This window comes from Electrophorus electricus, chromosome 14, assembly GCF_013358815.1.
Source record: "Electrophorus electricus isolate fEleEle1 chromosome 14, fEleEle1.pri, whole genome shotgun sequence".
Lineage (NCBI taxonomy): Eukaryota > Metazoa > Chordata > Actinopteri > Gymnotiformes > Gymnotidae > Electrophorus > Electrophorus electricus.
Window position 1 is genome coordinate 3,931,658 of NC_049548.1, and position 17,891 is coordinate 3,949,548.

Sequence of the window (17,891 nt, forward strand, 5' to 3'; positions counted from 1 at the left end):
TACAAACCGTGAGAGCAATGAGAGCAATTCTGCCTGTTCAAGTTGTTGACTTGGTTAGAACATTATGATAATCTTGCTCCATCTACTGGTATAGTAGCATTTTATTTTTATAGTATTTTATTTTTATTTTTTTTAATGAAATGGAGCGTATGGTTTGACCAATCTTTTGGGGACTCAACTCAGCAATGTCATGATGAATTACTGAATGGACAGCTTTCTTAAACGTTATGCATATTTAGCTATAGTTAACACTTTTTAAATATATTTTATCTAGGCACTTACACACGTGAAGTATAAGCAGTAACTACATTCGCATTCTGTAGTGGACTGTAAATGCTGTAAAAGTAATACATTCGGACAGTCACTTTCCTACGTTTTACTGTTTTCCACGTTTTTACTCTTTGTGATACAACTATGAAAATATTTAAGATTTCTCAAAGGCATTTGCATTAATGCATCTTTAATAGATAGAAAATGAAGAACATATCAGATACAAAATCTTTGTTTTCATTACTAAACAATTTGACCACAGTTTTGAGAAAAGAAAACTCCTCTAAAATAAGGCCTCCTCTTGTCATACCCACAGATAGTATAAACAGCTAAATACATATATAAAATCCCACGTTATAACCAGGTTGTTCCACCAGCTACTAGAACATGTAGGCACTACTTGAAAGCTATCAGAAATACGGAGTTAATTCTGAAATGTTGTTACTCCAAAAATGCCCAGATAATATCTGCATGACAAAGACGGTGACTCCATGACATGTATGAGTTTCTCATGTCTGTGTGAATAAGATGGTGACAGTGACATACACAAGTTTCTCTGCATATCCCGCTTTTTCTCTTTGTGGTTTTCCCTCTATCCTGCTCCGTCATGCTTGGTCACTGTTTCCCAGGGGCATATAATTTCCTTCACACCCCCTCTTGCTGCACCAGGACTCCCCTCCACTTCATCCTCAGAGTCAATGGGATAGATGCGGCATTCGGGGGGGATGTCCACTTTGATTTGGAAAAAGCTGTAGATGAGACAGTGGATTAATTGTACATAATAATTGAACAGTTTTGCAATTACATAGCTATCAATTACCTAGGTTGCGATTAAATGAATGATAGCCAAAAAGCTTTTGCTGTGAATTTTATCTATCGTCTCTGGCTCACTTTGCAATCCTCCTCGGCTGGGGCTGTGTGTGCGGCTGGACTCCAAGTGGCTGCACTCTACCGCCCCCTGCAGTCACAGCACATTTTGGCGACAGGCTGGCAAACACTGATGGGGCATTGCACCCCCTGCGAAGCAGACGACTCAAGGACAGGGCTACGCGGGACTTGGATGCGGGGGGCTGCCTCTGCTCCGCCCCAGATGCCTCGCCACTCTCTGCTATAGAGGGGAAATGGGACGAGGCAGGCCCTCCGCTGTCAAAACGCCTCTCAGAGGCCGGGGTGCTGTCGATGGCGACACTGATAGGAGAGGGGCAAGCCGCACTGTTGGGCAGTGTCGTGAGTCCTGGGGAAGCGGTGGATTGGGTCTCACAGATACCTGTGTACACAGCCAGGTGGGGCACGGGTGCAGTGAACCTGCACAGCTGAAGGGGTACAACAGTCACAAAGGGTAGCATTATGCAGCAACTCATAAATAAAAATAATGTTATAACTATAAGCATCCACATTACTGAAATATTTCAACTTTCAATTTTTTTTAATCCAAACTGGTTTATATATATATATATATATATATATATATATATATATATATATATATATATATATATATATAAAATTATTATTGTATTTTTTTCTAAGTTGTTTGCTAGGGGAAACATGACATCCGAGATAGTTTGGGCATCCCCTCAAAATGTATTATGTGCATTGGCATTAGAGGTATGATTTTCATAAATTGGATATGTCTTGAATGTGCTGCAATTCCATTTTTATTTTACATACATTCTGAGTAATAATACATTCATGTCTATCTTGCATATCTTAAATGGTACATTACCTAATAGTAATACCTAATAGTAGTGGTCTTTGTATATAAATGATTAGCTTTTTTGTAATAAATGCAGTCAGTTATCAAGTATCATAATGAAGATAATCATATAATGCTTTGCTGCTTGGTAATTGTAATTTACCAGTAAACTATATATGGGAATGACATGATGGTTTGATGATAAAACACATAACATTTTGCACAAAAAGTCAATGATTATGAATGATAAACACACGATATGACCAGAGATGGTTTCAGTATTTATGCATGACTTTATTACATGAATGGTAAACAGATCCACACGAAACAGACACAGGGCAGAAAACAAAAATCAAAATAGAGAAATGGACAGAGTTTATGCTGATGAAAACCTTTAATATCCCAGAATGAACACAATATAACAGAATCTGACAAAAGAGACATTATCATGGAACTTCTATAGTATATAATGTTAGCATATAGACCGCACGGATCTCCTTTTAAAGATGATTAGAAGACTATGTTGCTTATATTCATTATACATTAGGGCTATTGAATGATTAAATAAAATTGTGAAAAATTAAAAAATTCTATACATATAAAAATACACTTCCACGCGCCCTCTTTTTTCCTTCAAGCTCTGGTCTCCTAACGGACACATGGGAGCTTGAGGGTCCTGCATAGTCTCTTAGCTGTTCCCAGGGCTGCACTGTTCTGGACAGAGATCTCAGATGTAGCATTTTGGGGGTTACAGCCCCTAGTGCTCCAATTACCATGGAGATTGATTTTATATATCTCCAGGGCATATGACTAATACTTAGCTCACTGAAAAGTAGTGGTAGCAGGAAACCTGCACTAACTGCTGCTGCTCTAACTGACACCATCAAAATAGTAATAGTAATAATAGTAATAACAGGAACATGATCCAGGCCCTGTGCTTATTTTCCCCCCTCATTTATTTGGGCTAGCTTGCCTCATCACCTGTGTGATGTCCACAGGGCCACTGGCAGCCAGCTTGGCCTTCTGCTCCTCCTCCTGTTTGTCTCAGGATGATGGGACTCAGGCTTGGCCTCCGCTTCCTGGCATTCTGTTCCAGCTGGGCTTCACTGAGAATGGAAACAATGATAAATGTGTCGTGACATGTTGCGCTCTGGGCGGTACCACACGGCAGTTGACCTTTAAAGGCACCATCTTAGGGCCAGAAAGAGAGTAGTTATTCCGGAGGAAGTGTGCTTTATGGCTAACCTGAATCTGTGAGGCTCGGGAGACACCGCCTTAATCTGCGTGTCCTTAAACACTGGGGACTTCAGATATCGGCCATATGAGTCCTTAAAGAAATTCAAGTATAATATTACCTTTATAGTAGAAGTAGTCGGAATAAATAACAGCGAATAAATGATTTTGTTAATGATGGTTTCATAGCACAAGGACAAACCTTTTTCATTAGCATGTAGATATGGGTCTGGGGCAGCATCCAGAACATAGGCGATGAGGGTGAGACAGACCCTTCACAGTGATCTCCATGGTCTTTCCATCAATGTTAATCCACCGAGGTGCTCCGCGAGCCAGGAAAGTCCTAAAAGAATGCCAATCATTCAATTGATTGAGCCCTTAATGAAAATGCTTTATATGCAGTTTGCATATAAATATTTGAATATAGTTTACAAAATGAGCTAAATACTCCAGAAATGTACACAGATCATTTATCAGTTGACAGCACACATATGGTATGAAGCATACTTATAGATCTGCTGAGCTTTCTCTTGCATTGTAGCTGCAGCACCCCATTTCAGATCTTCACAGGCCTCCCAGAATGCAAGGTTCTCACCTATTCATCACCAAAAGTAATTCAAAACACTCTCAGAAAGTAAATTAATTAGCTCTCATTAATTAGCTGGTGGAATCAGCTTCTAACGTCATCTAAAGATGCTCTGATGCATGCAAATACTTGTACATCATGTTAAACCTGTCATACGTTTAATGCCTGCTACACACCACTGAATTCCTTCTTCAGGAAGAGACGAAAATCCGCCCTCCCGCGAGGATCAGAGAGCAGCTCACCAAAGCTGAACGTCCAGCGCTCCACTCTCATTCTTGTAGGATTCTCAACACTTTTTGAGTCACACACATGAAATGCAACATACAAGTAACACACATGCATATGTGCGCTCACACACACACACACACACACACACACACACACACACACACACACACACACACACACACACACAAAAAAAACTTTGTCAAATTCTTCCATCAATTCAATAACTAAAAACACAAAGTTTAAAATCTGAAATCTGAAACCTAAACTGAAATAGAAAACTTCATATTCTGTCAATAATGTTTTCTCACTTTGGTTTGTTAAGGTCCCAGTATGTCACATCATCTGTCAGCCAGGGGTTACTCGGAAGGCATGGATACAAGATGGGGTCATGCTGTTTGTATGTTGTGGTGTACTTCACAAGGCTGGAATGGTACATGCAACTGTATTACATATATTTATTTTTTTTATATTTAAAATGCTTGATCCCAATGATTAATACATCTCTGATGTTTGATTTCAAACCAAAAAGTGTATGTTTAGGGATCTGACATACGCTCCAATTGATACAGATGACTTCACTCTGGGCCTCATGATACTTTGCTGAGTGAAGAGAATCTGCAGCAGGGAGAAATAAATTAATTAGTTGGTCACTGGTGAAACATTCACATTTTAATATCATAATAATGACAGTAATTTAAATACATTTCAAACAACTTGTTCAGTATCGATAAAACACACAACTATTTGTTGCTATGACATAATGTGACATATTCGAACAGGTCAGACGCTTGCAGATAAAATATAGTTTTAAATTACAGTGGATTAATCAACAATTGTAGAAGTGAAACAGGCAAGGGTCAAAGCCAGAGCAGAAAGGTGATCAAACCCAAAGGGGGCAAGCAGAATCGAGGGTAAAGAGATAAACCAATCCAAGGTACAAACCAGAAGACAATCAAAGGAGGCCGACAAATCCAAAGGAGAAAATGAGGAAACAAAACAGGTTGGTAACAAGCAGTCAAAATATACAACGGGGAGCCGCTCAGTACACGCTATAGGTGACAGGTGATATTAACAATCCGGCGATGAGGCTCTGGTTAGGTTGTGCCAGGGAAGACAGGAGTGGCAATCAGGAACTAGGGGTGGCTGCATGACACATAATATATATGGTTACTGTAGAGCAAAAGAAAAGTTACCACTCACTAGTCTTCTGTAGAAGTCAGATGTTTTTTTCTGAAAAACAATAGAACTGTTTCAGTAGACTAAAACTGCTTTAGACAGCTCTAGCCTCTAGCCTAGGCTATTTTTATTATAAAAAACAATGGCAATAACACTAAAGGGATTACTCTTACTCTCACTGGTTGTGAGAGTAGTTGACATTAGTTGATTTTTAGGTCATATAAAATGCTTTCGGTGATAAGAAGCAAAAATTGCACTATATAGATAAACGCTTGTCATGAATAAAGACGAACATATTCTATTGAAAAAAATCGTCATACATAACTGATGGTGTGTTCACACAAATTTCAGGCAAAATCTGTAAAAAAAAAAAAAAAAGACATACAAGAAACAGAGTTACAGATAACAGTCTGGATATGCTCTGATTTATTTCTCAACAATATTCTGTGTACCACAGTTCCCTACTATTAATCTAGAATATTGGTTGTGCACTGTCCATTACTTTGTTTATTTATTATTCATTTATTTAAGCGATCTAAATTTAGCAAACTCTCCTGGTGTGCAACAATAGTGAGATTAACACACCTTAAATCCTCTTGCATATAAGCTGAAAGACTAAACGTGTCCTTGACAGGCTAAACTATTAATACAGAAGCTTCCCTCTGTATTAATAGTCTCAGCACTTTCTTAGAGCTGTGCTTGCTTCTTTTTTGTCAATACATACATCTTTGCATCTAACACCTGAAAACAAAGCTGTATAGCTAACCTGGGGATTAGAATGCTCACCTAATTCCTAATTTTACAAATGTTAAATGAAAGCTCAGTAAAGCTCAAAAGCAAAACTCACCTTCTCACCTCCTCCTGATTGGGATCCACTAGTCGCTCTAGTCCATAGTCCATCCCACTTGTTGTTCCTGGCTGTTCAGTGAAAACAGTGATTAAAGGTATTATGCATTTGTAAATCACTGTGCTCAATACAGTAATAATATCAGTTCAGTAATAATATCCGTTCAATAGTAATATCTGTCCAGTCAAGATTATGGATTATCATGCGCATTGCAGTCTGCGGTATAGGTGTCCATCTGGATGTCAAATGGGTGTTAGGTGATGGTGTTTAAACAATGTTAGGCTTTACTTTACACACTAGAGCACCTTCTGTGTCAGAAGCAACTTGCCTATCTTTAATAATCTTTGTCAAATATTTACAGCATTCGAAGGCACACGTTGCAGTCTTCTTGTAGATTATTCAGTATAGATAGTGTTTTGAAAATACAAATGATACAACATTCCTTCTTACACTAATGAAAAAAACCATTGCCTTATCAACTCACCGGGGGTCTGTGCACTACCCAGTAGGCTCTTTCTTGGCAGTCAAACACCACCCTGTCTGGTTTCTTCCTCTCTTTTCCTGCCCTGGGCATAAAGAAGACACACTGTGATACACTTCAAAAGACCTTTCTGTTGATGTCCAAGCACACTGCTAAATATTTTAGCACAGAAGCCTCCATAGATAATATTAAATCAATAAAACTTAAGAAATTATTAAGCACACCAGATATGCAAAACTTGCATATGCAGTATCTAAAATGGTGCATACACAAAATTGCAATATAAAAAATATTACAATTGACTTATTACACCTGACAGACCTGTACTGTTCTTTGGCCTGCATCACAATGAAGTCCCACTTGTGATTCATCCATTTGTGAAGATGATTGTACTGCTCCTGATATGAAAAACGTATTCTATATTAGTTCTCGCTCCAAGAGCTACCATGGCAACAATCTCCAACAATCAACAATGTCTACTACTTTAATGAGAATAGTTTTATTGGTGAGGAGAATATAAATATGATCATTGAATCATTACCTGTTCATGCAGCTCTAACATCCCCTTTTTACGTATATTTCTCTTTGCCAAGTATATTGCTTGAAAATAAAAAAGTAACTATTACATTTTTCATAAACATATCTTATTAGAGTCTGTATTTTGGCACATTATTTTAAATGTTAGTATAAGATCAGAATGTGCAAAGATGAACAAACAACAGAGTATTTCCTGACCGTAGTCTGTGTCCTCCACTAGCCATTGCTGTGCTGGCCAGAAATATGGTGTCTGTGAGATAAACGTGGACAACTTCATTCCTATAATCACAGAAACTCTATTATACAGCCTCACTGTTTGAGAAGGATATGCATGAAAGCTACCTGGAAACGATACAGTGAGGTGTCCGCTTTCATGATGAGTCTCTTATAATCCTGCAGTGGATAAATGTATCCATAGGACACCATCAGGGTACCCATGAGTTGGGCCTCTAGATTGCAGTATGAGAGAGATTATTAGAGATTATTACTCATATATAGCATTATATAACTATTATAAAATGCTGTTATAAAACTGCTATAAAAGCAATGCTTTCTACAACATTAGTAGGATTTAATTGGAATAAAAAAAGAGTGCATCTCTATCAAAAGTGACAGTGATGCCCCTGCCATAGATATATATTTCTACTATATACAAATCAACTGACTGTAATTACCGGCAGCATCTATTTTGAAACGATTAGAAATCCATTCAACAATATCTTCACCTAGCGGAAGACAAAAAAAAAAAAAAGTGGTTACAGTAAAAAGAACAATTACACCACAACTCCTTGTAAGAAACAGGCAGCACTGACCATGCGGAGGTTACACAAGGGGGTGGGACGGCTTTCTTAAAACCTGTAATGTGCCCATTAAGCTCGTATTTGCCAGTGGAATCCATAGATGTCTTTATTACAGTATAACAGTCCATCCCTTCACCCCCACTCCCGGGACACACTTATCAGCACAGCACAACACAACTTACACAACTCTAGATTTTCCATGTTTAGTACATGCGATTCATCACACGAAGGGCCTGATAAATATTATAATCATACAGAGGGAGCACAAAGCACTGCAGTGCAGGCAGGGCTTAATGATATAATAAAACAGTGACTTTCAGGGGGAAAAAAAAGAAAGAAAAGATGCCAAAAAAGAGAAAGAATGACAGAGAACGAGAGGACAAGTAGTTTTGATGCAATGCAAACAAAGCCCACATTTTAATTATCCAGGGCGCATTCAAAATCTACCATCAAATGAACCTCTTTTTACTGATTAACAAGTGTTTAAATTACTATTTTAAAGCTGTGCATATACTGTAAAAAGCTCAGACTATTAGATATGAGGGTGTCCTGGTAATAGCAGTGAGGTTATGACTGGGTTCACTGGTGTGTGGCCAGCAGGAAATCTTTTAATTGGAGCCAAATGAGCACAGCCCTACATGAGTGGATCTGGGTGACTTCATTAGTGAGGAGAGTGGGTGGTACTGCTGACCTGATCCACGTGGTTTCACTAAATAATTCATGATCACCTTGAGCGTCCTCTCCATGCCAAATATACTCCCAGACCCCCAAAATGCTGAGAATTGCAATTGAAAAATTATGGAATGCAGTATAACAAAATTCCACATAATATATTCGTCAGTAGAAGACAAGTAGAAAATGGATTGCCCTGCCCCCTGATGCCCTGCCCTGCCTGATGTCTCAAGCTTTTTGTGGTTGCAAAGAAGTGAGGCTAAGAACAGCAAGGGGAAGAGACCACACAGCCTAGAGGAGAGAGTCACTGCAGCCAGCTGCACAGGGGTTGTCATGGCAATAGATACTTCAGTCTTAGACCAACATAAGAGGACTCTAATGCGTGGACTACTGTAATAACTAGCGCAGTTAAGGAGTGATGTCTTTCCAGAATCAATACATGTGGGAGAGCCTGATCGGTTCATGCTAGTTGTTTGTGTCTCATAAGATGCATGTTCTTTACACATTTTATATAAAAATAACTCATACATATGGTATCGTTATGTATGGCCGCAAACATAATTACATGCATATCCATGCAGACACGAGACAGCCACAGGCATTAATGATCTTACCTGTGATGGCATGAGGAATGGTGGTAATGACCAGCCTCTGTGTCTGTGATTTCACCCCTGTCTTGGGTTCTTGCATTTCCAACACCACAGCTTCCATCTGCCATTATAGCAAAAATAAAACATAAGGATGGCAAAGGTAAAAGTAGCATAAGAAGGTAATGGTAACAAATTTCTATTTGCACTTATCTTCGCTATTAGGAGATACATGTCAGTTCATAAATATCACCCAGACATTTAGGCTATTGCCAGCATAGTGGTTTTTCATGTTGCTCAGAGTGAACTGCATAAATTCTGCTGAAAGTATGGTAAAAGCAAAGTCATCTTTGACTTTAATGACATCCTCCTTTGCCTGTTTCCATTTTGGCAATAGGTCTATTTTCTTCAAATATGGAAATTATGTTAATATTATTTGCCAGTTTACTTGTAATTTATCTGAAAAGCTGATTATACTTTTAATAGGGCATCTCATATTGGAGTTCACATTTCATATTGGCTTGCACTCAAAATCCCTCAAAAATACATTTTAATTTTATGCACAAAAAAAAATGAATATAACCTTGCTCGTGCCTTTAAAAAGATTTAAATGGCAGAAACTAAAAAGCTCTTTCAATTGGTCAACAAGTGAAATGATAAAAGGTCTATCACTTTCCATATTCAAATGTGAAGTCACCCTTGCTGGTGCCTTGCATGCTGTTTCATGCCCTGACTGCTCTGTGCCTGACCTCTTTGAAATATGGCTGGTGATTGATTGGTCACACTCTTGGGCTGTTTGAAGTTGCTTCTTGCTTTGCCAGCGTCTCTGGCTTTTGAAGTCTGTTTGAGGAATCAGGAACCCTCTTCTGGATCACAGTGAGCTCTCAGGCAAGTTACAATATTATATTTAAAAGCTCTAACAGGCAGCTATAGGGCATATGTTTCCAAAATGTTATTTTGGCATCACACAATGTAATACCTTACAGACTCAAAAGTGATTTAATTGTAGCACCAAGGCAGGTGATAAAGCAGACTAATGCCTTTAAGCACCTGGTGACCTTAACTGTGGCAGTAATTAATCATATATTTTTATATAAAGAATATGTTTTATACTGTATATAAAAACAAAACAAGCAAGTTATGAACTGAGAATTTTAGATGGCAGAGAAATTCTCAACATTCTACTTGTTTAATGGTTCAAAAAAAATGCCCAGGGTGATGCAGACAATACACTATGAAATTGCTGATAGCTGAGATTGTGACTTCTTATTCATTTGTTTTTAAAATAAAAACAATACCTTCATAAGAAGCAGAATACAATACAATATTAAAATAGTTTAATAGTAGGAGTAATTAAGCTTTACAGTGCATTATTGATACATAGACCTAGATGTACTTGATAATGAACAAAATCAACCAGTTGCCTTGCAAATGTGAGGGGAAAGTGTGGAGTTAGTAAATTAAAATGCCTCAAAAACTTAAACTCAGTCAATTTACTGTTATGTTCAAAGAGCTGGTGTAAGTAATCTGGTGAACCTCAAATAGATCAAGTAAATAGGATTTTTCTCCAAACTATAATTCACATTATACTAGTGGAAAATAACCATGAAAAACATAATTTACTGAATAACAACCAACCCCACATGATGCTGTTTCGGTAGTCCTCCAGTGCGTTCAACCCACCTTTTTCAGACAAGCCATCCGTGGTCTATAACGTTGTCCATGATCCAGTACATTTCTTATGGTCATGGTTGCGTCTGTAGCCTGCACAATAGGCTACAGTGGAGGAGCAAATAATAATGAAGAAAGTGCTCGGATAAACGCGTAACTCTTAAATACTGCCGGAGTCTAATCTCTTATTATTGATACACACAAAACGAAGGTCGTCTCCGCCAATCAGGTAAGAGTGCTAGTCGTACAAGTCAACCTGTCACATCCTGCTATAGTCTAGGCGGTGAGACATTACGCAATAACAGAGCTACAGCCAGCAGGTGGCAGTGTTGGTCTAGCAATGAGCTCTTTCTCCTCGTTCACGTCTGTCGTCGGTAAAAAGAATCAAAGCTGTAGATAACTCGACGATTTTTTTCACTGAATCAACGCTACGGAACCAAAGCCAAATTCAAGTACAGCCTTATCATAAAATTACGTCTGTTTTTACAAACAACGCACATTTATTCTGATACACAAGTTGATATCACACGAAGTCTTAAGAAACTGGTACACATGTAGAATTATATTAATGACACAATCTGCTAAATTGTTACTAATTGCCTATATATCTGTGACCTAGGTCTAGGTATCTAGATACCTGCTCTTCTGTTTTAGTGGAAAGAAAGAATATCTTAAAAATATCGAAATAAACGTTCTCCGTAAGTTAGGCTATATTTTGATAACTAGTTTCCATTTTCTGTGGGAGCCGTCCGAGCCTTTAATTGTAACTGTTAGAATTAACGTTTTACCAACTCAACAAAAAGTTACCGCCCAGATTTGTGAACGCGCAAGGAGCACGCTCCCGTGAGTAATGTATCCATGAAGTTGTTACTACAAAAATGGCTGATTTCCTGCCCTCCCGGACTGCAGTAGTTTGTCTCCCCAATTGTCTTCTCTCCAGCAACGAAATTGAACAACAGAGAAAATCTAAGGAGATCGACAGGTGTATTTCTCGGGAAAAGACGTACGTAAAGCGACTAGTTAAGATTTTGCTTCTTGGAGCTGGTGAAAGTGGCAAGTCAACTTTCCTCAAACAAATGCGCATAATTCATGGGCAGGACTTCGATCAACGGGCCAAAGAAGAGTTCCGGGCTACAATCTACAGCAACGTTATGAAAGGTAGTTAACTATCCAATGTAGAAAGGGACGGTTTGGCGGTTACTAGAACATGTAGATATATCAAAAGCCAACGGCCTTTACTCGTTTCAAAGTGAAAGCGATTTCGTGTAACAAACATTTCCGATAAGTTTCGAGGCAGAGGTACACAACCAATCACATTTGGAATGAGCAGCCTGTATAAATGTTCGCGCCGCGCCTTTGTGCTTCAACACAATACTAAAGTCAAGCGTTTTCATCGATGGGCTTGTGGTGGCTTTTACTCGTTTTAAAACAAAAACAAAAACACAAAAAAACTAGGCACACAATAGACATTCCAAGGCATGGTAAACTCTGATTTAGGTGAACTTGCAGGATTTTTTTTTTTTATTTCTCACGTTGCTTAATTAGCTATTTGTGCCTTTAATATTTTTCTTGGGGAAATAATTGTGCGGAATGAAATATCGTAATGATGTGTATTTAATTTAAAAAAAAACAACTGATTACGTTGGCTGCAAATGGTTGATCATTAAATATCAGTTTTATTAACCTTACTCATTGGATATAACAGTAGTTTTTTTTTTTCATTATTTATTTTTTAAAATTGTTCTTGTTTGTGGTTGTCTGCAGGAATACGAGTGCTGGTAGATGCCAGAGAAAAGCTGCACATCCCTTGGGGAGATGCTTCTAATCAGGCCCAGGGGGAGATGGTGATGGGCTTCGATACACGCTCATCCATGATGGCCCGGGGAGTAGTAGAGACCAAAGTCTTTCTGCATTACCTACCATCCATCCGCACCTTGTGGGCAGACAGTGGGATTCAGAGTGCCTATGATCGAAGAAGAGAATTTCAGTTGGTGAGTTTGATACCGTGGGTGTTGTCAGTATCAATAATTTTGCAAAGAATTTCATCAGTTGCCTTTGTTTTAGGTTTCTGTGGATATCTGCATGCACTGAATTTGAGTGTTAATATAACCTTTCTTTTCATTGCATTCAACGTTGCACTTTTTTACATTGGAGCTTTTTCACACGTGGTGTTTGTGAAGCTTATTTGACTGAATGTGTGTAAGTGGGGGCAGTGGTATGGAATGTTCATCCATGTTATTAGTTGGTACTGGTCAGTGTAGCTTGGAAGAAGAGAATTTTTCCTCCTCGCTGAGCCCTGCATCTGTCTTCATTCAGTTAGTATTGTAATGTAGCCACTCAGCTAGCAGGTTCCCCCTTCACATCCATCATTCACTAAGTATAGTCATGTAGCCAGACAGGGTGCGGACCTTTCATCTTGCATGCAATAAGATATAGACTACATTCCACACGTAATGCAGTGTTGGCAGGTGTAATTGGATCATTTCTTCCATTTATATAGGAACTGCTGTCTGTGCGCTGCTAGAAATACCACTGTGTGTGGATCTCACTCTTGGACTGTGCTCCATTCCTGCATACAAAGTCATACATTCCTATGGACAATCCATCAGCATGGGCATTACTGACTAAAACCACCCAAAACTAAATTAAATGACACCTTATGGTCTGCTGCATTTTTTGTTTAGGCTAAATGTTCAGCCACACCCTCTCTAGATATTAATACTGACTTTGTCACAGGCTTTTTGTATTGCCCTTTAATTAGGATTTTATCAAGTTTTTTAAAAAATATTTTCACTTTATAACTCCTCAGGGTGTAATGACAGGAACAGTCAAACAGTCACAACAGTCACAGCAATAGAAAATGAAAGTCATGTCATGTGGTTACAGACATTTCCCTATTCCTTTGTTTAACAGACATTTTTCCTTAAAGGAAGAACCAGTCATTTTATCGCCCTAAATTGGCGAACAATATAAGTGTGATTTATTGTTTTTACATGTTCTTTCTATAAAGCTCTGCCCACTTGAGATGAAGAATCAAATTGCTTAGTAATGTTCAGATTAGACCGGGTCCCTAATGCCCAATTCATTGGCCATGTTTAAAATGGATTTGGTATAGAATCTCTGAAACCTCCAGGCCACTATGTGTCGGTATAATGGATGTTTCATAATGTGAAGATTCATTGGAAAAATAACTTGTAGCTCCTTTTAATATAAAGATTAGAGAGGAAATTAATTCAGTTTCACTGAGAGCACCCATAGTTGACTTGTGATATAGCCAGAGGAGCAAACCTGCATCTTGTTCTCAGGGGCTTTGGGGAAAATGAAAGATTTATTGAGTTTAGGATTGAGCAGCCAAGGACAGATCACAGTTATGCCTACAATCATTAGAAGAAACCTAAAATGAATCCAGGAATCTGTTATTTTTGTGCTTTAACTGATTCTTTGAACAAACATTTTAACATTGCATTGTATGATGCTGAATTTAATGTAGCCTGGGAATACATGATGTATCATGCATCCCTACATTTTAGACACTAGATTGTTTTAATCAGAACCAGGCTTTTCAGTCCAGTATTTTATCTGGTCCATTTTCACATAAATTTCCCTAAAAATCACCACTTCAATATTCAGTTGTCCATAATTTAATTGGAGTAGGGTAGTTTTGTGGTTTTACACAGGTGCATTTCTTAAAGTAAATGTATTTTCATTGTGGTGTTTATTTACTTTTATATCTTTTTGCGTGTGTCTAGGGTGAATCAGTGAAATATTTCCTGGATGACTTGGATAGACTTGGGCTGCTGGTAAATTCTAATGACACACCCCCACCCCAAATGCTGTATTTCAATATTGTCAGAATACATTTTCATGCATTCTTTTTAAACTATGGATAATGCTGCTTTTATTTCATCCCAAGGTTTTCTCTCTTTTTTTTCCTCCCCTGCTTATTTGCAGGACTACTTACCAACTCAGCAAGATATACTTCTGGCACGGAAGCCCACAAAGGGCATCCATGAGTATGAATTTGAGATCAAGAATGTTCCCTTCAAGATGGTGGACGTGGGTGGTCAGCGGTCGGAGAGGCGCCGATGGTTTGAGTGTTTCGACTGCGTCACTTCAGTCCTCTTCCTGGCCTCATCCAGTGAGTTCGATCAGGTGCTCATGGAAGACCGCCAAACCAACAGGCTCATGGAATCGCTCAACATATTTGAGACCATTGTCAACAATCGTGTGTTTTCCAAAGCATCAATCATTCTCTTTCTCAATAAGACGGACTTGCTGGAAGAGAAGGTCAAGGTTGTGTCCATCAAAGACTATTTCCCTGAGTACACAGGCGAGCCACACCATCTTGCCGATGTGCAGAAGTTCCTTGTGGAGTGCTTCCGTAGCAAGCGCCGGGAGCAGCAGAAACCACTCTACCATCACTTTACCACTGCCATCAACACGGAGAACATCCGCATCGTCTTCCGTGACGTCAAAGACACTATTTTGCATGAAAATCTGAAGCAACTCATGCTGCAGTGAGACATACCATAACCTTTAAGACCATTCCACATTAATGAGGTTTTTGTTATTTAACATGTAGTGCAAGGCCCAGATATTAGCACATTCCCCAAAGTGGGTAGATTTTACCGTTTGTGGATGAGACTACTTCTCGAAGCACATTTCTACGTTCTACTTTTTCTCCCCTCCCACCCCTGCATTTTTCCACTTTTTGTTGTTGTTGTTGTTGTTGTTTTTAGCCGTTTTAACAGTCTGTCCATGTCCAAAGACTAAACTAGTCATAGTTGTACATGTAAGCCCTCCCTGTTGTCATCTGGATCAGTGTTTTTTGTGGTGAGTATTGGGTGTATAACTCTCACAGTAATTAATTTACCCACAACCTATGCAATACATAATTTCTGAAATGGCCACAATATTTGATTTCATTTTGGTTATACATTTTATTTACACTAGCAGTTGGCTAATAATATGAACAATGGAGAGAGAAATGATTTGGCAATAGCTTGATGATGAATTTTGGACACGTACCCCAAGAACAAGTCCTACTGAAACATTAGATTCATGTTTCAGTTTGGCTTGTGGTTTATGTAGAATGGACAGTGTGTTGTACTGATCCCTACGGTCTGTTGACCGTTCTGAAAAAAAGTCTGGCAGTTTTTCACTTTAATGTGTACTTTAAAGTGGATGTGTTGTAGTTGGGGTTTTGTTTGCGTACAACAGCAGCTTATGGACTGAATGGCTAGTTTAAGGTTCTGTTTCAGGGTTGGTTTAACCCCCCTCACCCTCCTTTTTATTGGATTTGGCTTTCATATTTGTGTAACAGGTATGGACATGCCATAGAACTCTGGTAAATGTGGGTGAACTGTACACTCAGTGAGGCTGGCCCAATATATGACTTGCATTCCAAATTGCATGCTCACTGACTAGTTTTAAGCTTCGTTAACTATTGAGACTCAGGGCTGTAAATATGCATTGTAGAAATGTCAGTTGACTAGGATTGTGTTGGAACTGAACTTTTTTGCCATTTTAGGATTTGGCTTAAAATGTTTATTTAAAAAAAAAAAAAAAAAAAAAAAAAAACCCACACAAATGCTATTTCAAAACGCACAGTATCGGTGCACTTTGTACTGAAACTGTAGTATCCTTTAAGGTACCTGTGTATGTAATACCGTTATTGTCCTTATCTAAAGGGAAAGAATCTTAAAAATGTTATGTAGAATGTACAGTATGTTGTACAGATCCCTTATGATAGATTTTAATCATGGTCTGCCAATTTAACTTTACAATGTCCTTTAAATTGAAGTCAGTATAACCAGAATTATCTATGAAAGTCAAAGGTAGTCTATATACTACTGTACTGAACGATATGCTTTTATTATGTAAGATTTACTTCAGCATTTGAGATGTAGGCTTAAGCGGACAGTTTTGCCTCAGGGTTTGTGGTGTGTGGGATTTTATTTTTTTTTCTTCTAAATTTAGGCTATAACATTTGACTTTTCATGAAGCTTATAAGACATTGTAATATAATTTAAATTGGAGATTTAATTTTACATGTTTAGTTTGTTGGAGATTTCCAACAAAAAACAGACTGTCCTTTTTAGAAGGTCCCTTAATCTCCTGCTAGCCACTGACATAAATCTCTAAGAAATATATCTTGAAGCATCTTGTAGATTGCATACATATTAAATGGTGTCATATTTAATAGAATATGTCTAAGCCTTACTGTAAGTTTGAGTGAGAAGACTGTCATAATTTTACTGTAATCGTATGGTGGTAAACAAATTTCCTGGAAACTGGCACTGTGGGTTTTTCATTCGTTGCCCATAACCTTGTCTTGTGTAGTATCGATTTTCTTTTTTTTTTTTTCAGTCACTTTTGTACATATTCTTTTGGTGCATTAAATCACTATTTTATAAAGATATTTTATGTTCCAGGCTTACATCAAGAACTATTACTTTGTAGATCAAGGGATTGTAAAAAAAAAAAAAAAAAAAAAAAAAAAAATGCTGTTCCAATGTAAAATATTAAATTATAGGTGGTGATTGGTTACTGAATTGCTTACAATTTATCATATCATCCACTGAGAACTCCTCCTTTTAATCAATTATGATTCCATTTTTATAGTGCTTTTAACCTTGATCTGACCATTTGATAAGAATCTAATTTGTCTGATTCACTAAAAAGGCTCAAACTTGTTAATGTAATTTGTTCAAATAGCTGGCATTTCCAAAATGGAAGTGATCAGGGAGTTGTGTACTGTTTATATACAAAGCTCTGTCTAAATTTCCAGTCTGGGGAGGGTATGCACAGCTTACACAATTTGCCAAAAATGCTATGAAGTGTGTTCTCACTGTTTTGTCTGAATTGTTTAAAACCTGATACTAATGTGGTTTGCATGGCTTGTTTTGGGTGAAACAATTACAAAGCATAAAGACTCAGGGAGCCTATATTATGTGTTTTCCTCTTAACTAGGTTAATCTTGCTCTACTGGCTCTACTAGTCATGTTCTACACAAAAATGTACGTGTATAAATTGTGTCCTATGAATGCCAGCTCAGAGTCCAGTAAATGACCAGTTTTTTCACTATGTCAAATGGGTGGTCCTTAT

At 38.0% G+C, this 17,891-nt stretch overlaps 2 protein-coding genes across 3 annotated transcripts; one reads left to right on the forward strand and one right to left on the reverse strand.

The window, feature by feature from the left end:
- Window positions 1-434: 434 nt before the first annotated feature.
- On the reverse strand, window positions 435-10,998 carry rgs9b (regulator of G protein signaling 9b). The gene is given in 22 exon segments (XM_035533231.1): window positions 435-1,019; window positions 1,162-1,583; window positions 2,948-3,004; window positions 3,006-3,072; window positions 3,212-3,294; window positions 3,402-3,431; window positions 3,433-3,450; window positions 3,452-3,542; window positions 3,707-3,794; window positions 3,962-4,077; window positions 4,322-4,435; window positions 4,567-4,628; window positions 5,214-5,243; window positions 6,045-6,107; window positions 6,521-6,602; window positions 6,839-6,915; window positions 7,059-7,117; window positions 7,253-7,304; window positions 7,397-7,503; window positions 7,729-7,779; window positions 9,141-9,237; window positions 10,797-10,998. Coding segments are annotated over 22 exon segments (1,989 nt in total). The 5' UTR covers window positions 10,863-10,998; the 3' UTR covers window positions 435-862.
- A 648-nt stretch (window positions 10,999-11,646) lies between these two features.
- Window positions 11,647-17,870, forward strand: gna13a (guanine nucleotide binding protein (G protein), alpha 13a). Of its 2 annotated transcripts, XM_027006047.2 has the most exons (5): window positions 11,695-11,787; window positions 11,882-11,942; window positions 12,549-12,775; window positions 14,534-14,584; window positions 14,736-17,870. In XM_027006047.2, the coding sequence occupies exons 2-5, from the start codon at window positions 11,936-11,938 to the stop codon at window positions 15,303-15,305; spliced, it is 855 nt and encodes a 284-aa protein (XP_026861848.1). In that variant the 5' UTR covers window positions 11,695-11,787; window positions 11,882-11,935; the 3' UTR covers window positions 15,306-17,870. The 2 variants fall into 2 exon arrangements, with proteins under 2 accessions (XP_026861847.1, XP_026861848.1); XM_027006046.2 differs by having other exon boundaries at window positions 11,647-11,942.
- Window positions 17,871-17,891: the final 21 nt, after the last annotated feature.

Bases quoted from the DNA above. Each gene is read 5' to 3' on its own strand.
- gna13a (XM_027006046.2), top strand. From the start codon at position 11,663: ATGGCTGATTTCCTGCCCTCCCGGACTGCAGTAGTTTGTCTCCCCAAT. The intron at 11,943-12,548 runs GTAGTTAACTAT...GGTTGTCTGCAG, and splicing joins CTACAGCAACGTTATGAAAG to GAATACGAGTGCTGGTAGAT. The intron at 12,776-14,533 runs GTGAGTTTGATA...GCGTGTGTCTAG, and splicing joins GAAGAAGAGAATTTCAGTTG to GGTGAATCAGTGAAATATTT.